General features: G+C 46.7%; 1 protein-coding gene across 3 annotated transcripts in view; it reads right to left on the bottom strand.

Annotated features, from left to right (window-relative positions):
* SYT9 (synaptotagmin 9) overlaps window positions 1-25,399 on the bottom strand; it is a 171,999-nt gene that overhangs the window by 91,424 nt on the left and 55,176 nt on the right. For all 3 annotated transcript variants that reach the window (XR_012903592.2, XM_075927824.2, XM_075927823.2), the window contains exon 2: window positions 2,243-2,594. Coding sequence is in view for 2 of the 3 variants with exons in the window: in XM_075927824.2 (XP_075783939.2) it covers window positions 2,243-2,594 (352 nt within the window). In the remaining variant the exon portion in view is untranslated. The remainder of the gene's footprint in view (window positions 1-2,242; window positions 2,595-25,399) is intronic.

The following is a 25,399-nucleotide window of genomic DNA, read 5'->3' as shown; positions in this document are numbered from 1 at the left end:
CAAGAATATTGTGGGTGACTGTATCAAAAGCTTTGCTAATGCTGGCACTGGGGGCTTTGGGAGGACCAGAAACAACTTAGTTGAATATTCACCAGTTGCTTAATGCATATGCAAATGACTGCTACCGGTCCTCCAAAAGCTCGTGAATGGATTTACTGGTCCCCGTGTCAAAACGTTTGGGAACCCCTGATCTACATGACTTGTTATTCCTTAAAGTACTACTAGACTGTTTGGGTTTTTTTAGGTTTTTCCTGTTGCAGACTAACTCGGCTACCCCTCTGAAGCTTATAAAAAAAGTTTGAGACACACTGCTCTATACCATTCCTTTTGGCCACCCTATTTCCTTTCTCCTTTGGCGAGTTGGGCAGGCAGGAGTTTTGGTAAAAATATATCAGATGTGCACAGAGTACACATATATCAGATGTGCACCAATTTTGCCTTTGCCCCTGTGCGTATAACACTCTCACTACGCCTCTGGCGGGGGACTCAAGAGTCCCACACACCTTCATGCTGCACTGCCGATTTGAAATGTCACGCAGAACCCGGGGTCAGCTGAGGACTCCCCAGCTGATGCTGGATTCTGCAGAAATGCTGCACAGAGTCCAGGATCTGTCCCCAGCTGACCCCGGGCTCTGTTTCTGAGACAGCGTTTCAAAGGGACAGCACCACACAGCTGACCCAGGGATCAGCTGTGAGGCGCTGCCGCTTTGTTGGAGTACCCTCTCCTCTCTTTATCTGAAAGAGGCAGCAGGGGGAGGGAAGGGCGGGAATCAACTAGTCAACTGACTATCCGATAAACATTTGCTTATCGGATAGTTGACTAGTCCTTAACTTCCTTACCCTGCACCCCAAACTCCTTCCCATCACAACCCTGTCCTTCACCCAGACACTATCTCAGACCCCACACCCTCTTCTGCATCCCAGTCCTTTACCCAGTGTGCCTTTCTGTACCCAGCCTCCATCCTAGACCCCACACTCCCTCCATAGAAAAGTGCAGCCCTTGATCACTTTCCAAAATCTTGGAGTGGCTCCCTACCAAAAATTATTGCCCACCCCTGGCGTAACCAGTAGAGAATGGCCCTCTATTGACATCTAACACCAGTGGTATTCTTAGTGAACCACAGAGCATAGGGCATACTACTTTTACAGGATTTGAAAACAGAACATTAGCTCCATAACACAGCTTTCAACTACCATTCCTTTCTGAAATCAACCTCGCAGGTGTCTGTATGCACGACATGATGTCCTGCATCCACAGTTATGGTAATTCCCTCTCCACAGACTCCAAGATCAGAGTCTGACAGAGCCTCCCTTACACTGCTCTGCAGACGATGGCAAAAAGATATCGAAATGTGTCTTATGTGCCTTTGCTCCTTCGTATTTGTGGTGTTTGCTGGCTGAGTCCAGGCTGAGTCTTCTCACATCTAAACCTGGGCCTGTCAGCAATTTCTCAGCCTTTAGTGGCTGTTGCAGCACCTTATCTTAAAGTACAGCCTGCAGGCAAGAGCCTTTGCCAAACCACTCAAGTCAACAAGAGGTTATTCAGAAGCAACACGGAGAGTACTGTATCTTCTCCAAATCCAATACATCTGCATTGGCTCAGAAATCCACTAATTGTCGTGTCACATGCTGCTCCTTTTTCTGGTTGCATGCAGCCTAATCCTTTTATCACCTGCCCCTACCACTCTCCCATTCTTCCCCTCCCCTTTTACTGTTCCCTCATATGCTGGCACTTTGGTTCCTTGCCTTCTAATCTTTCTCAGTAAGTTTTCCCCCACAGTCAAGGCTCTGGCTAAAAGCTATCACCTTTAATGCTGTTTCTAATTCTCAGAAGTGTTTCAGTAGCCTGTCCTATTTTTCTCTTTTGCAGGGCCCTCAGTATTGATGATGAGTGCAAATGAACCTAATTTACAAGGTTCAGTGTAGGCTGTTTTTTGTTCTACAAGTACTAACCTTCTTGCCTATTTTGTCCAGTGTATAAGGGGGAGACACACATGATGAAGTAGTTTTTCATGTTGGGAAAAAATGGATTGCTTCTGTGGCTACTATGGAAGCACCTTCCTAATTTTAAAGCCATCCATCATCCAGCTCACCCCAACACACAAATTATTTTCTATCACCATGAAAGAGTGAGGCAAGTAAAACATACATATGTAATCAGCTCTGTCGGTTCTAAACTGACTGTCTTGGTCTCATCTCCTTTCATTGTGATTATCATTAGAAAGAAATGACAGCTACTGACCGAGCAGAAGAGGTTGGTTCTGTGATTTGGCGATGCATTCGGACATTGTGCACACAATTCTCCTTGGTCCCAGCCTGAGCATCTAATGGAATATCAGGGGAGGTGTGGCTAATTTTCAGGGAAGACTCTGGGTAGGAAGTGGGCTGCCCCAGGTAATCCTCACTGTATTCATGGTCATTGGTCTCTGTGTCTGTATAGTTCAGCGATTCTTGCTTTTTGTCTTTGCTCCCAGAGGGTAGGCCACGTTCTCGCCAAGGGATCCAGCAAAGCTTCCAGGACACAAACAAAGACACACCAAAGAGAGCAAGTCCACAGGCTGTGACAACTAAGGACAGCAAGCTTACTGAGATATCTGCAAAGAAAAAAAAATACAGAGACATGTCATATTTTCCCCCCTCTTGGGGTACAGTGCTGGTGTGGCTCCAAAGGAGCACACTCTATGAAACTAATCTTTCTTTTCATATATTTATTCTACTGCATTGCAAAAATTAAGAACTGGTAGCAGCAACATTCAGGTCATAGAAACAGAATAAAATGTTTTTTCTCCATTTTCCCCAGAAAAATTAACTTTCATTAACATCATTTTGAAAATGTATTATTAATATTGGACACAGACTCTGTAAGTTCCAGCCTTCAATAATGCTACAAGAAAGAATTAAACACCTTCTCATGTGATTTTCATCAGCTTAAACTACTCCCCATTCTATCCTGAAAGAAAATGCCACATTTGGGAAAGCTTCTCTGCCCTATTCACAGAAGTTGGCCCAATTAAAGGTACTAGCATTGCCTGTCCCACTGTGATAGAAGACATACACATGGGGTACGTCTAGACTACAGGGTTTTGTCGACAGAAGTTTTGTCGACAGATACTGTCGACAAAGCTTCTGTCGACAAAGAGCGTCTAGACTACATTCAGTTCTGTCGACAAAGCAAGTTGCTTTGTCGACAAAACCCTGTAGTCTAGACACAACCCTACATGCAATAACACCTTCTGTCGACAGAACTCTGTCGACAGAAGGCGTTATGCTTCATAAAATGAGGTTTACCAGCGTCGACAAAACTGCTAAGTTCTGTCGACGTTCTGTCGACAGAACTCAGCGGTAGTATAGACGCAGGTATAGTTTTGTCGACAAAAGTCCACTTTTGTCGACAAAACTCTGTAGTCTAGACACACCCATGAAGTCCTCCCTCCCTGCTCTTCCCAGGGGTGGGGAGGCTTGGGCCTGCTCCTCTCTCCCTGCTGCTTCTGGGGGTGGGGAAAGATTGGGGCTGTGCATCATCTTCCCTTCCCACTGCCCTGGGGATGGTGGGACAGGCACATGGGCATGCTCTTCCCCTTCATATGCTGTGTGTGTGTGTGTGTGTGTGTGTGTGTGTGTGTGTGTGTGTGTGTGTGTGTGTGTGTGTGTGTGTGTGTGTGTGTGTGTACGTGGTCTCCTCCCTCCCATTGCTCCTGGGGGTTGGAACCATGCCTCCTCTTCCTCCCCACTTCTCCACAGATGCTGGGGCATACGTGCCCTTCCCCTCCTTGTAGTGGTGGAAGGCACATGTTCACATGGCCTCCTCCCTCTCTGCTGCTTTGGGGATGCGGGGGTGTGTGTTCATGTGCGCTCTTCCCCTCCTTGTGGTGGTGGTGGTGTGCGTGCACGCACTTGGCACGCTGCTCCTCCTCTTCCCCTCCCTGTGGTGGTGGGAGTCTCAGTAGAGAGGGGGGCTATAGGTGGGGCTAGAGGCCTGCCTCCCCCTAGAAACTTCTTAAGTCTTCTCAAATGCTCTCTGTGACAGACAGTGTGATGGACACCTCTCCTTTTAGAATAGAATATGTAGATTACCTCACCCACCGTGTCTCTCTAATACCCTGGGACTGGCACAGCTACAACAACGCATGCTTAGGAACATACATTGCTCTGTTCTTCCTGGAATAGACATAGAGCGAGGAAAGCAGCTATACTGCTCCCATTCCCCCCTCCCTCCATAATGTGGGAGGGGAAGGGAAGAGAAGGGAAGAGTGTGGGGTCCTAGGCTCACATGGGGGAGGACATGGAGAAGTCATGTGCTCCCTTAGCTGTCTGTCTTCCCATAAGGGAAACAATAATTTAATTTCACTCCAGGCATATGGAAAGTTTACACTATTTAGACTTTTAAAAGAGTGCCTTCTATTTTGTCTACAGATAGAGCCTTTTAAAGGACATAACACTTAAAGAGTAAAATGGAAAAATCCTCTATTGCCTGAGATAATCTAGAGGTTGTGCTTGTGTTCTTTGGCCACCGAAAGCTGGGGAGAGGGGATGGCTAGTGAATGAAGAATCAAATTAGAGATGGAAGAGGGCTGTTCAATCATCTATTCATCTCCCTGCCAGTGCAGAATTACTCCCTACAATACACTTTGGCTATGTCTACACTGCACGCTTATTTTGGAATAAACTATTCCAGAAGAAATACTCTGAAACAGCTTATTTCAAAATAGCGCATCTACACTACAAGGAAGCCTGGAAATTAGACCCAGGTGGGCTGGGATGCACTTCCTTGATTTAGAGCCCCAGGAATCATGGGGGAGTAATTACTTTGAATGGCCTGGGGGAGGAACTATTTCGAAATAGCAGCAGTGGGGCATCCACACTACAGCTATTCTGAAATAGCTATTTCAGAAGAGGCGTTATTCCTCATGGAATGAGATTTACAAATACTGAAATAAGCTGCCCAATATTTCAAAATTATTTCAAAATAACCGGCTAGCTGTGTAGACGCTTGCACAGTTATTTTGGAATAATGGACATTATTCCAAAATAACGCTGAGGTGTAGACATACCCTTTCTGTTGCTTTGTTCAGTTCAGTTTCAAATGCTTCCTTCAGCAGGGCTTTCTTGACTTGCCTTTTGGAGAATATTCCACTGTTCAATGTATATAATACCTATTATTTTTCCCAAAATGCACCATACATGTTCAGTATTTTAATTTTATTCCTTCTAATTCTAGCTTTTTTCTCTGCTTTGTGCATGTGCAATCTTTAGATATTTTCACATGGTAATATTGAATATCCTGGTCATCATTTAACTATGGTACAGCTACTGATAAATGGTCAAAAGCCTTAATTTTTGTGCTTTTCTCTAAAAGCCTTGCAATTGGTCTATATCCTTCTGGTTTTCCGGGGATGTGGCAGCGGGTTCTTTGCAAACACTTTTAGCATTATCCTGTCTATAGGTACTCCTCACTGGGAAGTTGTTTTTTTTCAAAAACTATACTTTGGGAAAATGAATGACTGAAATAGCTGTTTTGATGGTGATGGCTTTTTCAAAACAAGGAACAGAGAAAACAGTATGTCACACCCTAAGCACAATTAGTAGGAACTCCGCTTCATGACGTCAAACTCCAAGACAATCACATCACTGCAATTTCCCACATTGTTTAAAAGTACTGTCACAGTAGCCCCATCTCTCCAGTTTATTGCTAAATTAAAGTTTTGAACAGCAGTACAAGGTTTAGTCATACAGATCCCAATAAGAGTTACATATGTATCTGTGTGTGACAATTCAGGTAAAACAAACCTCAGTCAACTTTAAAAGAGAATACAGGTTGGACCTCACTGGTTCGGACCAGAGGAGGTTCCCTGCTACCGGCTCCCCAGACCACCTTCCCTTACCGCTGCTGGCCCCAGCCGCCCACCTTGCCAGATGCCATACTGCTGCAGCCCCAGCAGCCTGGACTGCCCCAGACCCAGACCCACTATTGGAGCTGCTGTATCTCTGGCCCCAGCCCTGCTACCAGGACTGTTGCGTCTCCAGTCCCGCTATTGGGGCTGCTGCATCCCTGGCCCCAGCCCTGCTACCAGGACTACCGTGTCTCCAGCCTTGCTATTGGGGCTGCCGCATCCCTTGCTCCAGCCCTGCTACCAGGGCTGCTGCATCTCCAGCCCCGGCCCAGCTATCGGGGCTGCTAAATCTCTGGGCCAGGCCCCGCTACTGTGACTGCCACATCCCTGGCCCTGCTACTGAGGCTGCCACAGCTCCTGCTGCACTACCAGGGCTCCAATGCCAGTCCCAGCCCCAAACCTACCGGGCTCTGAGCTGCCAGGAGGATCCAAGCCAGAACTCACTTGCCAAACCACGGATGTTGCTGGATGAGGGAATCCCAATTTTGGGAGGTCCATCCTGTACTCCCAGTCTGACACAAAGAACACTATAAGCTGCAGCCACTCCCAAAGGCCAGATCTCTGCTATTGATGCAAAAACCTGTCTCATTCAGACCTATTCTATACTACAAACTTACGTCAGTATAACTACCTTGCTCACAGGTGTATGGAAAATCCACACCCTTTGTGATGGAGTTATACTGACTTACCCCCCATGTAGACAGGACTATGTCATCATGATGGTTTCTCCTGTCAACATAGCTATCTCTTCTGTGGAGTACTTCTTTCGGAAGAAGCTTTGAACAACTCAAGTGATGAGTTTGGTAGAGCACATTCACTCAGAGAACTGAATTCATCAGAAATAAGTGACAGCCATAATAACACTTTGCACTTATTTTGTATTTCCATCTGAAGATCTTGAAGTGTTTTACAAGCATTTAATAAAAAGCATCACAAGACATTTGAGAGTAGATGGGTAATATGTTTATACTAAAATGAACTGAGAAACACAGAAGTTAAGTGACTTGCCAAGGTGAGTCAGTGGAGAAACAGAACCCCAGGAGACCCAAATCCCAATTCCCTATTCTGATCATTAGGTTACACTCTCTACCAGATGCTCTGGCATCTTTCATTTAGTAGAGATGAACTGATGCTGATACATATTCTCTCTTTCTAAACTACTGTGGGTTTCTTTCTTGACCAAACTCAGCTGACTGAGCAAATCCAAGGTGGGTCATTAATGTGCTAGTTCTATACTATTGTCATGTGTTAAAGAAAATGCCATGTTATACCAGGTGTTTTCCCGGCTATTTATTATTCAATGTGTGTTGGGAGGAGAATCCATCAGAAAGAAAAACTGTATGGCAGAGTAAGATGTGTAAATCTCTTTCACTATCCACCTTTTATTTTCTAACTGCACTCTCTCATTCCTTATCATTTTTTTAAGAGTGGAGGCATAAGAGTAGTTTCACATTTTCATGAAATTTCAGTAGAGCTAAATACTTGTGGACAAAGTACTGAGTGACCTTAGATAGTAATTTGCTGATATTCACTGCAGATACTTAACATTTGATTGCTTGGTTTCAAGTACCAGGCAGCTCTAGCTCATTTTTACAACTAGGGATACCCTGTGCCTTGTGGTACTGTTTGCAGTTGGAGAGACTCTAGCCCCAAGTAATGAGCATTTCACCTTCAGCTTCTGTCTTACTGTAGAAGGATAAGGGTCCACTTGGAGCTTTTCTGATATTACTTAATATGTCATATTGATTTTTCTCCAGGACCTTTTTTCTCTCTCTCTCCAGTTGTTTCTCACTTTCCTGATCCTGTTTAGCTATATTCCCATGTGCTTTTGTTCTTCAGCCTGAAGTCAGTGGCTTACTCTACTTTTTGAGACCAGAAAGAATCCTCATTGTGTGTATTTGCAAAGATTACAGCCATGTAATGTGAGTAATTTCCTAAACTGTGGGGTTATTCAGAACCTCAGCTGCTGGTCCTTTCAGTTAGCTCAGCTTTTACAGGAATTACTGCAACATATACATGGCTACTAATATTGATGATGGGCCCAAACTGCAATTGCAAATCAGAGCTCTTACAAGCATGACAAACTGGGTTATGGATTTACATACATGCCTGGATTAGATGATAGGGCAGAAGAGTAGTGGATTGCATTGTACAGCAGAAAGAACAATCCCTCAACCAGCTCATTAACATGCAAGGATAGTGTGCCTATCACACGGTTCCTATGGACCGTGAAGCCTGATGCCTATTAACTGGGGAGCTGCCTTCTTTGCACCTCCTGTGGGTGTTATCTGTGTGCTTCAAGCTCTGGAGTCAGTAACAGTAAGGAGCTAGAACTGTGCCATATTCTTCAGCAGGATTATTCTGAATTTTAGCTTCATGTTTCTCTATTCTGGCTGGTTGAAACCTTGTGTAAATCCCATTATTTTATATTGTGGATCTAAGTTTTGGAACTTTTGTTAATTTTCCAATAAAACTGGACCATAATTTCACATAAGAATAGGTTCTAAGAGCCAGCTCTTAGCCTTGCATTGCATAGCAATAAGTCACACATTAATCCTGCTCTCACCACAGATACAATGCTGCTCCAGGTCAGCCAGGCCCAGTACAAAAGTAGAAGCAGAGAAGTTTCATGCTCTCTCTGCAGCAGTGACTAGCAGCTCTCCTCCACAGCATGTGAGCTCCTCATATTCAATGAGCCTTCCACAGATTTCTGTCCCTTTTCTATCAGCATTGGGCCCACAGGGGTTAGTATGAGTTGCGGGAAAGGAGGGAAATTAGAAGGTGAATGAAACTACACCTCCAGACCTGTATGTACATTCCACATCCTCAGAAGACATAGAAAAGGGGCCTGTGGAGAAGGTTTGGGAGTGTGTTGGTAAGGATTTTTCCATCAATTGACATTGGGGATGTTAGCCTGAGATACCACTGCATTCACAGATGCAGTTCAGCACCGACTCCTGGAAAGCTCCTGTCTTAAACCCAACAGTTCATTTAGTTTCCTTGACTGATTAAGCAATGGTATTGACATGTATACATATCATAGCTTGGGCCTGGGGAGAAAAGAGACAGTAGGTTTTATGGGCCTTGATAATCTGATTAGATCACCATGTCTGCAACTTGTATTGGGATTCCACCATACATGATAATCTGTAATATATAATATTAAGGGACTTAGCTGTCCTTGGATCAGGCAGTTCCAGTAAGAAAATTCAGGAGCCATGTATTTGCATTTCTTGTTTGATTTAAAACATCTTCTAATCTAAATGAATGATCAGATTCCTGTTGTGTGACTGTAAACACACACACACACACACACACACACACACCTGCCCAATGAAATGGATTTATGGGGACTTATGGACATAAATGTACATAACTCAAAGGTGCTTTGAGTAAATTACTTCATGTAACCTATCAATCTTCATGTCTTAATCCGCTGGTTTTGTTTATTTTATTTTGGTGTGTGTATCACTCATGTGCGTAAAATTAGACATGTGGAGTAGTGAATACGTTGTGTTTTCAATGTGTAAATGAAAGTCATCAAGGGGGGGGGCCTCAGTGTCTGGGCAATCATATGCAAATAGCCTTTTGTCCTGAGGCCTTAGCAGTGGTAGGTAGGGATGGGCTAGATGATTCCCATGCAATAAGGGAATCTTTAAAAACAATAGGAAAGTAGGAGTCTTTGGTCAGCACACCAAGGAGGCTGGGCCAGAGACCACAGGGAAGGGGAGATTTCCCTGGTTTGAAGGTGCAGCAGGAACAAAAACAGTTTTAGGTTGAGTTTGTAATAAGTTCATATTGAGAATTTAGTGTTAGAATTAGCTAAGTGTTTTCTGTTACTTTTGATTTGTAATCTATTTTGCTCTGCCTGTTCACACTTATAACAACTTAAAAACCTACTGCTTGTACTTCATAAAATCACTTTTACTTACTATCAAGCCCAGTGTAAATAATTATTACCTGGGGGAGCAATCAGTGTGTACAATCTCTCCATTTATTGTTAAATAATCATTAAATAATTTACTGGGGGTTTCGATCCCATTTGGAGAGTGATATCCCAGGAAGCTGGGCACAAAACTGCACTCTCTTTGGACCTGCACTCTCTTTGGACCTGAAGAAGTGAACAGTAATCTCATCTTGGTGCTTTGGTTGGGGGAGACCAGCGGAGCAGGCCATGCAGGACCAAGAGGTAAGAACCCCCAGAGAGCAGGAAGTCAAGTGGTAGTGGATGTGTCAGCACCCCAGGAATCACAGCCAAGAGGTTGTCTGGGACATCACCCAGTCGCAATATGTATCTGCATTTCTTGTTTGATTTAAAACCATCTTCTAATCTAAATGAATTCTCAGATTCCTACAAGTAATACATTAAAAATTGGTGCCTTATTGATTGGAGCATTGAACCCTGAAGGAGGGTGACTTGGAGGTAGTATTAAGGAAGTATTTTAGGCTCTATTTTTGACGACTCTCTGAAAAGATCAGCAGATCTATTTTGTTCAGACCTCCTATATTGCTCTCCCTCAGGTGGATGACCTGGCTTTTTTCATGTATTCATTAAGTTTTAGGAGAGGTTAGCTGAATGAGGTCACCTGATCATGTTAGGGATCAGGAATATTTTTACCTACAAATTTCTTTTACGTGTCAGAAAAACCTTTGAAGACTGAATGAAAATGAAAACCTTTGAAACTTGTTCTTGGTAAGATGCAGCACGATGTTGCCATCCTTGGGGCTCCAAGAGTGAATTTATAGCAGAAAGCTCTTTTTTTCTCTTCTTCATGCTTCTTCCCAAGAAAGAAAAAGAAATGTGCTGAAGGCTTCCACTGAATGTTTCTGGAGGTCTTTCGCAAAAAGGCTTCTTCTTCGTAGAATGAGGATTACCAATGCTGGGAAAACCCCACCGTTCTTTCAATTTTCTTGCGAAAGAACTCAATTGCAGTGAGGATGTTCCTCAAATTTTTTTGGAAAAATGGATGTTTTTCCAACAAATCTCTGTAGTGTAGACATACCCAAAATGTGGATTTTAGCATGTGATTCACTTGACAATTATGAGAGTTTTTCTTCAGCTGTGATACTTAAGGTTAGAATGAAGTCAACGGTTAAGAATAACAGAAATACCTGTGTAACAGAGAGAATTTTAAATGCAAGTTCAAATAATTGTTTTTGCTTGCCAGAGTGGTGTATTTATAGACTACCTTTCTGTTGCAGAATGTGACCTTCATTCTGTTGCTCACCTGGTGTGGTGCTGCCTTTTAATGGAAGACAGGAAGAAACATTGAAAAAGTTGAAGATGACAAAGACAAAGAAGAAAAAAGGAGAAAAAATAGGCAATACTTTCTCCAGTAATTTCCCATTTACCAGAAGATCACTGTGAGCCTGACAGGAAGGAAAAGCCAGATCTGGATTTCTGAGAGAAATCTACAAGCAATCATTTGTTAGCGCTTGAATCTCTTTTTAACAGCTTGCTGATCTTTGCTATATATAGGGTCAGTCTCCCATTGGATACATTATTGATGTTAGGAGAAACTGCATTCACAGGAGTGCAGAACTTGGCTGTGGTACGTAACTTTAAAGATTTTCTTGTTGCTGTCAGTCCAAGTGTGATTCAGTGGAGCAGCACCCACAGAAATATGATAGGACTGTGTGATGCATATCCATGCTTATTGCCTTTGGAGTACCCTCAGTTTTTTCCCAAATGGAGGTAATGGGGTGTATGTGCTAATGGATTAAAGTTAATAATGTAGTTTCCAGAGAAGTTGTTATCCAAAGCCAACAACTTGCTGCTAGGCAAGAGGCATATTGCTGCCAGAGTTAAATTGCCAACTGACACCATAAAGGTAGGAAGAAAGAAAACAGAAACAATTGCTAAGTTTTGTCGTCACATTCTGCAGTCAAAAGTGAATACTGACTGTAAATTAGAAAGTTGTGAAAGATAATTTGACAGATCTCAGGAAGACTGAAATGCAACACAAAAGAGATCATTACTATAATTGATCAGCTGCTATAATAAAATACATAACGACTCATTAAAGATATTCATGTTACTAATTGAAGATCTCTGTAGGGCTGTGTCTACACTGGGTCACTTATTCCGGAAAAGCAGCCGCTTTTCTGGAATAAGCTGTGAGCTGTCAACTATCCAGACATATGTTGGGAAACTAACACAGCGGGGCACAGGCTATCCAATAAGTTTCTGGACTGCATTGGAGACAACTTTCTGTTTCAGAAGGTTGAAAAAGCTACCAGAGGAGAAGCTGTTCTGGATTTGGTTTTAACAAATAGGGAGGAACTAGTTGAGAACTTGAAAGTGGAAGACAGTATAGGGGACAGTGATCATGAAATAATAGAGTTCATGCTCTTAAGGAAAGGTAGAAGGGAGACCAGCACAATTGAGGTAATGGATTTCAAGAAGGCAGATTTTGATAAGCTCAGAGAACTTGTAGGTAAGGTCCCATGGGAAGCAAGACTGAAGGGAAAAACAACTGAGGAGAGTTGGAAGTATTTCAAAGGGACGTTGTTAAGGGCCCAAAAGCAAACAATTCCGCTGTGTAGGAAAGATAGAAAATATGGCAAAAGACCAGCTTGGCTTAACAAGGAGATCTTGCATGATCTCAAAATAAAAAAGGAGTCGTATAAAAAATGGAAACTAGGACAAATAACAAAGGATGAATATAGGCAAGCAACACGGGAATGCAGGGGCAAGATTAGAAAGGCAAAGGCACAAAATGAGATCAAACTAGCTACAGGCATAAAGGGAAACAAGAAGACCTTTTATAAATACATTAAAAGCAAGAGGAAGACCAAGGACAGGGTAGGCCCACTGCTTAGTGAGGAGGGAGAAGCAGTAACAGGAAACTTGGAAATGACAGAGATGCTCAATGACTTTGTTTCGGTCTTCACCGAGAAGTCTGGAGGTGTGCCTAACGTAGTGAATACAAGCAGAGAGAGGGTAAGTTTAGAAGATAGGATACACAAAGAACAAGTTAAAAATCACTTAGGAAAGTTAGATGTCAGCAAGTCACCAGGTCCTGATGAAATGCATCCCAGGATACTCAAGGAGCAGATAGAGGAGGTATCTGAGCCTTTAGCTATGATTTTTGAAAAATCATGGCAGACAGGGGAGATTCCAGAAGACTGGAAAAGGGCAAAAAGGGAAGCGACTGTCTAGGAAGGAGCATGGCGGAAAGGGATCTAGGGGTCATAGTGGACCACAAGTTGAATATGAGTCAACAGCGTGATGCTGTTGCAAAAAAAGCAAATATGATTCTAGGTTGTATCAACAGGGGTGTTGTAAGCAAAACTCGTGAAGTCATTCTGCCGCTCTATTCTGCACTAGTTAGGCCTCAGCTGGAGTACTGTGTCCAGTTCTGGGCGCCACATTTCAAGAAAGATGTGGAGAAATTGGAAAGGGTACAGAGAAGAGCGACAAGAATGATTAAAGGTTTAGAGAACATGACCTATGAAGCCAGGCTTCATAAACTGGGCTTGTTTAGTTTGGAAAAAAGAAGATTAAGGGGGGACATGATAGCGGTTTTCAAATATCTAAAAGGGTGTCACAAGGAGGAAGGAGAAAATTCGTTCCTCTTGGTTTCTGAGGACAGGACAAGGAGTAATGGGCTTAAAGTGCAGCAGGGGAGGTTTAGATTGGACATTAGGAAAAAATTCCTAACTGTCAGGGTGGTCAAATATTGGAATAAATTGCCAAGGGAGGTGGTGGAATCTCCCTCTCTGGAGATATTTAAGAACAGGTTAGATAGACATCTGTCAGGGATGGTGTAGACGGAACTTGGTCCTGCCTTGAGGGCGGGGGGCTGGACTCGATGACCTCTTCAGGTCCCTTCCAGTCCTATTATTCTATGATTCTATGATACGCTAGCTGCTTGCTTTTCCAGAAAAGCAATGACGATCTACTGTAAAATTGTCAGTGTTTTTCCAGAAAAACTATGCTGCTCCCGTTCGGGCAAAAGTCCTTTTCCGGAAAAACTGTTCCGGAAAAGGGCCAGTGTAGACAGCACAGTAGTCTTTTCCGCAAAAAAGCCCCGATCGCAAAAATGACGATCGGGGCTTTTTTGCGGAAAAGCACGTCTACATTGGCACGGACGCTTTTCCGGAAAAGTGCTTTTCCGGAAAAGCATCCTGCCAATGTAGACGCGCTTTTCCAGAAATACTTATAAACGGAAAAACTGTTCCGTTTTAAGCATTTCTGGAAAAGGGTGCCAGTGTAGACGTAGCCTAGTTGTATATAGATATATGCCTCCTGTCCTTCCTACCAACCAACAAACCAACCAAATGAAAAAATTCCATTAAAAAAGGGTCGAATTTTCATGTGTGTGTATGTGAATTTAATACAGAATTTTGCAGGTTTCAAGCTTGTTGACTTATCTTTTTTGAAACAAACTCTGCAGTAATCCCTTGTATTGTATTTTGCTATTCCCCGTTCAACCTGACAATTGAATGGGGAACAGCAAAATAAATAACTGAATTAAAATCTCAAAAACAGTTTCAATGTTCTTTAGCTCATCTTCCTATGTATTTGTTCAGACCTGTCTATCTGAGTGCAGTGGGAACAACAAAATAATAGCAACAAATTGAACAATCTCTTATCTTAAAAGCATATGTTCTGATGGAACATTTTGTAAATGTTTGGAAAATATCCCAGTCTTTCCAATATGCATTCTCTGCTACTTTAGAGGTGTTAATTCACCCTGTTTCATGTCTCATGTCTGCAGCCAAACATTTATCATCACTGACAAAGCAGGAAACCTGTCAGGACACCACATCAGTAAATCCTAAATTTACTACAGGCAGTCCCCGACTTATGCTGATCCGACTTATGTCGGATCCGCACTTACGAACGGGGCTTTCTCGCCCCGGAGCTCACAGGCAGCTGTCAGCCACCTTGACCTCCGGGGCGAGAAAAGCTGCTCCCGGTGCCCCTGGTCTGCTGGGGACCGTCTCCAGCAGACCAGGGACATCGGGAGCAAAGCAGCAACGCCGGCGGGTTTGCTCGCGGTGCCCCTGGTCTGCTGGAGACGGTCCCCAGCAGACCAGGGGCACCGCGAGCAAACCCACAGCCATGGCGGGGTCCCAGAGCAAAGCCTCAGAAGCTCTGGCAAAGCCTCAGAAGCGGGGGACCCCGCCACGGCTGCGTGTTTGCTCGCGGTGCCCCTGGTCTGCTGGAGACGGTCCCCAGCAGACCAGGGGCACCGCGAGCAAACCCGCAGCCGTGGCGGTGTCCCGCGCTTCTGAGGCTTTGCTCTGGCGAAGCCTCAGAAGCGCGGGAACCCGCCGCTGCTGCGGGTTTGCTCGCGGTGCCCCTGGTCTGCTGGAGACGGTCCCCAGCAGACCAGGGGCACCGGGAGCAAAGCGGGTCCCGCGCCAGAGCAAAGCCTCAGAGGCGAGGCACCCCGCCGCTGCGGCTTTGCTCCCTGTGTCCCTAGTCTGCTGGGGGGGAGGGGGGCGCAGCTAGTGTGCTCTCCCCCCCCCAGCAGACCAGGCTTTTGTTGTGGACCCTGGGGCAGAGCAGCTGGGGCGCTGCTGGTTGGTCCCGCAGCGCCGCTCTGGGCACTACTGGACCAACCCGGCAGCACCCCAGCCCTCTGCCCCAGGCGTCCTGATTCAGCCGCTGCTGGTCAGTTTCAGCAGCGGCTGATTCAGGACGCCTGGGTCAGAGCAGCTGGGGTGCTGCTGGGTTGGTCCAGTAGCGCCAAAGAGCCGCGCTACTGGAGCAACCCAGCAGCACCTCAGCTGCTCTGCCCCAGGCGTCCCCAAGTCAGCCGTTGCTGAAACTGACCAGCGCTGACTACAGGAAGCCCGAGGCACAGTTGCTCTGCCCCGGGCTTCCTGGAATCAGCGGCTGATCAGTTTCAGCAGCAGCTGACTTGAGGTTCTTAAGTTGAATCTGTATGTAAGTCAGAACTGGCGGTCCATTTCAGCAGCAGCTGAATCTGGACGCCAGTTCCGACTTACATACAGATTCAACTTAAGAACAAACCTACAGTCCCTATCTTGTACGTAACCCGGGGACTGCCTGTACATTGCTGTCCTGATCTACTATATTGGTGACCCCGACTTGTTATTAATTTTATTTTCTTGGAACAAAAGTCAATTTTATATCCCTTTTAAACAAAACTATAAGTGGTAACACACTATTTTAATATCATGGTTGGAATAGAATAATATCACTAATACCATTTTTGAAAAGTTCAAAAAGATCTCAAATTATACGCACATATATTTCTTCCTCAACAAATAATGCAATTGCAAATAAAAAAAACTATGTTATTAATTACAGTTTTCTTTATTTATTCAAACAAAAATGTTAGGGGAAAACTTCTAAGGTAAATGTAATATTAAAAAAAGGTTAATTTTTATAAATTTGTTTGCATTTTTTTAAATATAGCTGTAAAATATCATAGTTAAATGGTTAAAATAACTATTTATGCATACAACTAATCAAACTATTTCAACAGACTTCTGCCTTTCTTTCCCAACATAATCAAGCGTCAAAAAACTAATACCCTCAACGTATTTGCATCAATCTGCATTTAAATTTCATGTTAGTTTTATTCCTTTTTTTAAAATTCTCTTTTAGGTTCTGTTGCATTTGCTAATGTTTGTGCTTCTAAACAGTTGACAACAGTAAAATTGTTATCACAAGCAAATTAATTCTAAAAAGTGTGGTAAAAATTATGCTATTAGCTCTTTTGCTAAAAAAAGGACTCAAAATAAAAAAGCAATACTCCTTCTCACAAAAAACAAAAAGCATCTATTTTATTAGCTACATAATATATTTTGCATTAAATATTAGTAATGTATGTCAAGTAAAAATGTTTATTCAACAATTACAAAAATATAGCTTGTTGTAAAACATTCAGTCCAATAACATGGTAACCAAACTAAATTAACCTGTATATTACATTTTGGGTTACTAAAAACAAAAAATGTCCACTAAATAAATATAAACATTTATTCTTTTAACTAATTTAAGCTATTTAAGGATGCATCTTACAAACTAAAAACAACAACAAAAAACACCTCACTACAAAACCACACAAAAAATACAGTAAAAAAAATGCCCAAGTATAAAAAATGATTTATAAATAAAATAATTGGCCAAATCCACCATATATAAACCTTAAAATGGCAATCAGCTAAAAATCAGTTTAATTAACTTAAAGTTGGCTACTGTGCAAAGTGAACAATAGTACTGTTGTATCACTGTATGTATTATTGCTCTATTGTTTTATTATGAATGTACATCATTTACAATGTGCATAAAATTGCTAAACTGTGTAACCCTCACAAAGGTAAACAACAAACAACAGCCAACAAAAAAGTGGTAAAGAAAAAGTTGTATAGTAACTATACACTGAATAAACAATTCACTGTTAGCATAAACCATATTTTGGGGTCAGTAACACTGTATCCTAACTAAAGCACAAGTTATTCAAAACGATCTTGTTCTATGCCTGGGTACCTATACTAAAACTTAACACAACAATATTCAATAAGTTTGTTACCGTCCATTTAGTAAATAATCTGAAAAATAGCATCCATAAAAAACTGGCTCTATGTCAACTACTGGTGTATCACAAAGCAGTGTTACCAATGAAACAAAAAAGCCAGCTATTCCTATTACCTACCCAGACAGCAAAGCTTACACCAAAATGTGACAACCAGCAGTAAGGGTTTAGCCTATCACATAAATCAGTGGTCCCCAACGCAGTGCCCATGGGTGCCATGGCACCCACCGAGGCACTCATGTGCACCCATCGAGTGCCGGCTCTAGGCAGCAGCAAACCAAGCACGTGCTTGGGGCGGCACATTGCTGGGGCGGCATTCCGGCCGCCCCTGAGAGACACTGGCCAGAGAACTCCTAACCCTTACTGCCCGACGCAGGCCTCCCTGTAGCCACTCAAGGCAATGGGAGGGGCGGCGGAGCGCGTGATGGGCCAGCAGCGAGCCACCCTCGGCAGGTGGGCTACGTGGGGCAAGTAGCGCTCGCAGCCCCGCCGTGATTGGCTGAAGCGTCATGACATCACAGTTCTAGGGCTGCCTCGCTGCCTTCCCTCGGCACCAGGGAGAAAAGTTGCGCCCTCAAGTTAGTGTGAGAGGGCATCGCAGAGGGGCGGCCCCGGCAGGAGCGCTGGCCACGCACTGCTCCAGTCGCCTTCCCGGCGCAGCTGCCGCTGCCCAGCACCCAGCAGCAACGGAGCAGGAAATGCCTGAGGAAATTCCCATCCATGAAGCAGATTCCGGTGCCCGGGGATAGTTCGCACTCCTCTGACTGGCACCAGCCAGTGTGGCCCAACATGCAGGGGGGCGCACCATGGGCTTTGAGAACAGCAGCAGCACCGGAGCGCTACAGCCCTGGTGGGCGAGCCACTCTCCCTGGGCTGTGCAAGCAGGCTGAACAGAGCAATCCGGGGCTGGGCAAGGAGCAGCCTGAGTCACTGCAGCCAGGGACCACGCTGCGAGCCAGGTACCTTTGGTCATCTCTCCGCCTGCCTTGCACTTACTAGTGACCCCTCCAGCCAGAGCAGGCACCCTTGGCCAAGGAGTTTGCAGGAGTGTGTGGGGGGGGGAGGGTGAGCACACGTTGGCAAATGGGGGAGGACTCTCTCCCCTTTTTCTCTACATCAGTGCTGGTTGCGGAGGGAGGGGAGAGCTGCAGCCTTGGGCTATGTCTAGAATGCAGGCTTCTTTCGAAAGAGCACGTCTAGACTACAATGTGCGGATCGAAAGATCGATCCTCTATTTCGAAAAAGAGCGTCCAGACTGCTGGATGCTCTTTCAAAATTCAAAGCCACCTGGAACTGCTTCTGCCAGGGCATGGGGGCAGCATTTCCTTCCGGGTGCTGCCTGCCTGCCCTTTGCAGAGACGCGTGGTTAAAGGGACACTCCTGAACACCCGTTGCTCTGCTCCTGCAGCTGCCTTTGCTGTCCCTTGAGGAATTTTGCAAGGCATTGCAGTGCTGGTTTGGAGTGCTCAGCTTCCTGGGACACCCCAGCAGCTTTTTTCTTTTGAGGTTTTTCTGCTTGCAGACCCTTTTTTTAGGCATGGAGCCAGAGCTGCCCCTGGGCAGGTGATGGCCCCACACCAGCATACTGCAGCTGTTGCTGCATCTTCATGACACTGTCATGAGGCTCCTTCCTGAGCTGCTCCCAGACCAGAGGTACGAGGGGTTCCTCCGTCAGGCAGCCTCCTAACTTTTTCGTGGACAGGCGTGTTTGGAGGTTTGACACCAGCTCTGAATGGTGGGACCGGCTCGTGATGGAGATCTGGGATGACCAAGACTGGCTACGGAACTTCCGGATGAGAAAGACCACTTTCCAGGAGCTGTGTACCTGGCTCGCCCCTGCTCTGGAACGGCAAGACACCCACCTGCGGCCCGCCATCCCCCTGGAAAAGAGGGTTGCCATTGCCCTCTGGAAGCTGGCAACCCCCAACAGCTACCGCTCCGTGGGACACCAATTTGGCGTGGGGAGATCTACTGTCGGGGCCGTCTTGATGGAGGTAAGTCATTGTCTGGGGACAGTCACAGTTTGGGGTGGGGGGAAGGGAGACTGTCAGGAAGGGCCAAGTGGAGTGGGAGTGGGAGGGAGCTCCTCCACTCACCCTGAATTGTGGGGGGGGGTTTGAGGAGGGGATTCCCGGGCTGTTTGAGAGGGAAGGTGGGTGGTGGGTTCTCCTCCTAAGACATAAGGCACCCCTTCTAACATTTTGTTGTCTGTCTCGTTCTGCAGGTGGTGAGGGCCATCAATTCGGAGCTGCTCAACAGGCTCATCTGTCTACCGGATCTGGACAGCGTCATGGCCGGCTTTGCTGCCCTCGGCTTCCCGAATTGCGGAGGAGCGCTCGATGGGACACACATTGCAATCCGTGCACCGCCCCATCAAGCAGCCCAATTCATAAACAGAAAGGGCTACTTTTCTATGGTCCTACAGGCCCTGGTCGACCATCGTGGCCAGTTTTCAGACATTTGTGTTGGGTGGTCAGGGCGGGCACACGATGCCCGCATCTTCAGAAACTCGTACCTCTACCGGAGGCTTCAGGCAGGAACATTTTTCCCCCATTGCCAGTTTGCGGTTGGGGATGTGCACATGCCGGTGTGCATAGTGGGTGATGCCACCTATCCCCTGATGCCGTGGCTGATGAAGCCCTACACCGGCCAGCTGGATGCGAGCAAGGAGCAGTTTAATGCTCGCCTTAACCGGGCTCGCAACCAGGTCGAATGTGCGTTTGGCCGTTTAAAGGGCAGATTCCGGTGCTTGCTCACACGCCTCGACATGGGGGAGACCAACATCCCCGAGGTGGTGGCCGCGTGTTGCGTCCTCCATAACCTCGTGGAGAGGAAAGGGGATGCCTTCCTACCAGGGTGGGGGAGAGCTGCTGATGCCCAGAAGAGGCTCTTTGCCCAGCCCCGGACAGCTGCCATCCGCCAGGCTCACCGGTCTGCAGTTGGCATCCGGGAGGCCCTCCGGGAGCAATTCTCCAGTGGAGGCCACTGAGACTGAGTGCACTGAGGGGCTTCTGCCTGGGGACTGGGCCCTGGCCCAATAGAAGCTTCCCTCCACAACCCATCTCCTGACCCAGTTTGGACACATCAGTGACACCAGGGTGTGTTTCAAAATAAAATGTTCTGTTTACTTATTTATAATTTTGTACATATTATCAAACAATGTTGCAAACATAACAAAAAAATTTTTCATTTTTGTTGTTGCCAAACTATATACAATAAAGAAACAGTTCGTTTAACCCTTTGTTTGTGCTTTAACTGGGATGATGGGGGTGATTGAAACCTGGAGGGGGGAAGGGGACTGGAAACCTGGAGGGGGGAAGGGGATCAGGTTGAACGGGGCTTGGCAGATTTCCCTTTCCTGCCTGGGCCTCGTGTTAGGGGTGCTCCCCGGGTGCGGGATCGGGTGGTGCACCTGTCGGTTGGCTGGCTGCTGGGGTGCTCTTGGGACGTGGAAGCCTGGGGGAGAGGAGGGCCAGGGGGAGAGAGGGGCTGGGGAACTGGGGGGGGGAGAGGGGGTGGGGGAGAGGGAGGTCCAAGGGGGGAAAGGGATGCTGTTGTGGAAGGGGGGTTTGGTGGGGTGGGGTCATGGGGTGCTGGAGGAGCAGGACCAGGCACAGCAGCAGGCAAGCCGCTGACCTCCCTCAGAGTGCTGTACAGGACCGTGCGCTGCAGGACCAGCTCGTTCATGAGCCGATCATGCCAGCGATCCTCTGCCTCCGCCCTCTGTCGCAGGATGGAGTTCTGCTCCTGCACAGCCTCGACGTGCTGTCTGAGGATGTCCGCGTAGACACGCCTGTGTCTGCGGCTCCCATGTCCCCGAGATGGAGATGGAGATGGAGGTGGGGCTGGGGTGCTGTGGCCCTCTTCCACGGCTGGTCCGGCTGTGGAGGAAAAGAAGAAGACACAATCAGTCCTAAAAACTGGACTCTGTAGCACTTACAATACTAACAGGATGGTTTATTAGGGGATGAGCTTTCCTGGGCCAGACCCACTTCCTCAGATCCGAGTAACACGGCTACATTTCTATCACAATCAGTCATGTGTGCAACAGCTGTCCAAAAGCTGTCCCCTTGAGACAGGGGAAGCAGACATTCTGAAGGTCACACTGTGTGTGTGTGTGTGTGACCTGGGCATCAGCCTGAGCATGACAGGTTTCTCTTGTGCATCACCCACTGTGCACCCACCTACCTCCCCCCCCCCGGGTGTGACACAACCTCACTGTACTCACCTGCTGCTTCCTCTCCTGCGCCAGATGACGCCTGGGAGGCCTCAGAGGTCTGGGTGACTGGCTCCAAGGTGGTGAGGGTCGCCGTCTCCTCGCTGTCCTCCTCCTCTGGGACCATGTCCCCGTCTCCAGACTGCTGTAGCTCCTGCTCTGGAGCATCCACCACGGGGTCTGCCAGTCCGGACTGCACGAACCTCCGTGGTGTGCGTGCTTCTGCACTGCCACCCAGGATCTGGTCCAGCTCTGGGTAGTAGGGGCAGTAGTGGGGGGCTGCCCCAGACCGGGAGCTCTCCTCCCTGGCTTTGACGTAGCCCTGGCGCAGCTCTTTTACCTTTGAGCGCACCTGGTCCTGGGTGCGGGGGTAGTGGCCCTTCTGGGCCAGGGCTTCAGCCATGCGGCCATAAATGTCGGCGTTTCGCCGCCGGCTTTTGAGGGCCTGTAAGGCCTCCTCCTCTCCCCACAGCTCCAACAGGCTCTTGATCTCAGCGCCAGACCAGGATGGTGCCCGGCGCTTGGAGCCCTTGGCTGGGTCCTCAGAAGGCTCTGTGGAAGGGCCAGGACGGTCTTGGGGCTGGGACATGCTGCAGCAAGGTAGCCGTGTGCTCTGGCTCCTTGTCTGCAACAAGTGTCTGTGAGGGTGCCTGTCCCTTTAAGGAATGGCTGCAGCCAGGAACCACAGATGTGCAACCCATGGCCCAGATTGTCCACCAGGGCTTCTTCCTGGAGGCCAATTCTTTCGAAAGAAAGGGCTCCCCCCGTCCAGACTCACGTTCTTTCGACGGATCTCCCTCGAAAAAGGCGTTCTTCCTCGTAAAATTAGGTGTACAGCCTTCGAAAGAAAAGCCGCGTTCTTTCGATTTACTTTCGAAAGAACGCGGCTTGAGTCTGGACGCAGGGGAAGTTCTTTCGAAAAAAGGCTACTTTTTCCGAAAGAACCCCTGAGTCTGGACACGGCCTTGGTGGGGCCGGGCAGAAGAAAGGCCCTGCCCGGGCCAGGATGATTCAAGCAGAGGTGCCTAGTCTAGGGGGAGGGGAGAGCTACTTTGCAGCCCCATCTGGCTGGTATGGCGGCGAGGAGCCGCTGGAGGGGGCCTCACCTGCCCCGGCTCAGAGACTGGGGGGGGGGGGGGGGCGAAGAGATGTCCCTGGCCTTGCCCTTTATGTTTCCCGATTGCACCCGCGCGCCTCCCCAGGGGGACCTGTGCCATTTTCACCCCTCCCTCAGGGCCCTCCAACGTTTCCACACATGCTGGGGGGACGGGACATGAGGGTTTGGTGGGGAGAGGGAAAGGAGACAGAGTTCAGTCAGTAGGGGGAAGTGGAGAGAGGAGCGGTCTGGGTCCAGTGGGGGGGGGGGGATCGGGTGTAGCTGGGAGGGAAGAGAGGGTGCAGGGTGGATCAGGTGGGGGAGAAAGGAGGTCAGACTGTGTCTGGTCACTGAGGGGTCGAGTTTAATTTTCATACACATAGTCTTATGGAACATGCTATAACAATGCTGGGGTGTCCGGTCACTGAGGTCGCCAAAGACCCTTTGGGGAGTGCTTCCTGGAGAACTGACAAAACCACTGACACTTGACTTTTTGCTCTCTAGGGCTGCACTACAAGGTTTTTAAGCAAAAACAGCCGTTATTGCGCAAAAACCAGCGGAGTGTCCAACCTCAAGTGTGCTTTTGCGCAAGTAAATCGCCAGAACAGAGGGCTTTTGCCAGTAGAGTTATTCCTCTCCCCATGAGGAATAACTCCTTTTTGCACAAGAGCTTTTGCGCAAAAAGGAAGGTGTGGACACTCTGGAGGGGGTTTTGTGCAAGAAACCCCTATCGGCAAAAGCACAGGTGCTCTGATGGCCATTCTGTGAATGGCCATCAGAGCTTTCTTGCGCAAGAGTATCCATGCAGTGTGGACGCTCTCCTGCACAAAAGCATTGTTTTTGCAATGTGCTTTGAGATGTGGACTCACTTTTGCGCAAGAAGTTTTTGTGCAAAAACACTTGCGCAAAAGGCTTCTTGCGCAAAAACCCTGCAGAGTAGATGAAGTCTAGGGGTTCTTACCACCCAGTCCTGCTGGCTGATCTCCCCAAGCCAAGGCACAAAGCTAAAATCACACCCCCCCTCCCAAGGAGAAGTACAGACACTGAAACTCTTCAGGTCCAAGGAAAATGCAGTTTTGGGCCCAGTTTCCTGGGATACCACTTCCCAAATGCGATCAGAACCCCAAATGAATTATTTAGGCGAGCCCCCTTTAACAATGAAAGGAGAATGTGCACACTGGTTGCTCCTCCAAGTAACAGTTACACTAGGCTTGATAGTAAATAAAAGCGATTTTATTAAGTACAAACAGTAGAATTTAAGTGGTTGTGAGAACAGGCAGAGCATAGTAGATTACAAACTTAAAATAATGAAAAACGCTTAGCTAATGCTAACACTAAAGCTTCAGTACAAACTTACCCTAAAACTGAAAGCCAGGTAAAATCCTTCTCCCTGAGGTCTCTGGTTTATCCTCTTCGATGTGCCACGGCAACCAAAGACAAAGAAACTGCTAGCTTTCCATCATTTTTTAGATTCCACTTTGGGAGGGAATTCTGTTTCTACATTCCCTTACATGGAAAATTACTTGGTCTGACCTTGACTCACATGACTTCCTAGGTCCAACCACCACTAAGACTTAAAGGACAAAAGAGACTGCTTAAAGGTGACCAGACATGGAGGGAAACACCCTTGATGGCTTCCATTTGCACATTTAAAATCAAACCATTTCATACTGAACATATCTTGTAACTAGTCATACACGAACCCCTCCCCCCTCCTGTCCACTGGCATCTAGCTGGCTGACCATACCCCTCTGCTTTCCCCTTTTCCTTGTCCCCCATTCTTAGTCGTGATTTATGTTAAGTCCCTATCATGCCGTTGGTATATTAACTCATAGTATTTACATTAGGTTCTTTTAGTGTGTCAAGCAGTGCACTTTATGGCAGATTTCTGATTACTTAAGGCATACTACTTAATTACTACTTACTTACTTAAGCTGAATTTTACCTAGAAACCATATTGTTCACGAATATGTATACAACCTGTGGAATGTGTGTGAGGTGTAAATGAGAAATATCCAACCAGAAGGGCAGTTTAGGATCTTTTAAGGCAGACAAAGACCCTGAAAGTAGATAAATTAACTGACAAAGGGCCAGGAAGATCATCTCCTTTTGGAAAGGATGTAACAGCATGTGCCACCTGAGACTGAATCAGAGGTAGTAACCCTCCTGCAGATCCAAGGGACTTCAGGGATAGGCATGAGCAGGGCTTGACGAATGGCGGTGAAAACCGCTCACCAGCCCCATACTGCACATGCACAAGCGCCGCAATGCGTATGCGCATGCCGCAAATGAACAGGGCGCGCGGCTGAAATCTACTCGCCATGGGCGAGTAGATTGTATTGTTTGTCGAGCCCTGAGCATGAGCATCATGATCGGTCTCCAGGAAGCTGACGCCTGGCCAGCTCAAGCCACCTGTGAAATCGGAAGTTATCTACTCTACATCTGCAGCCTACCTTCAACTGCCAGTATGAATGTATGTGTGTGCGACCTTACCCTTAAGAATCTGTATTAATAAATTAACTTTAGAGCTGCTTCAGCTCACCCTTTGTCTGGGTTATTTCCTTGGCTGGTCCAGGGACTGGTAACATATCTAACTTTGCATAAAAGAATAATACATACACCAAAATAAAATATACAGATCCAGTGGCTTATGACATTAAGATTGAAATGTTACATG

Source organism: Pelodiscus sinensis, chromosome 5 (genome assembly GCF_052426305.1).
Source record: "Pelodiscus sinensis isolate ZL-2025 chromosome 5, ASM5242630v1, whole genome shotgun sequence".
Classification (NCBI taxonomy): domain Eukaryota; kingdom Metazoa; phylum Chordata; order Testudines; family Trionychidae; genus Pelodiscus; species Pelodiscus sinensis.
Note: the sequence above shows the minus strand (reverse complement) of the source record. Positions and strands in the feature narration are given on the sequence as shown.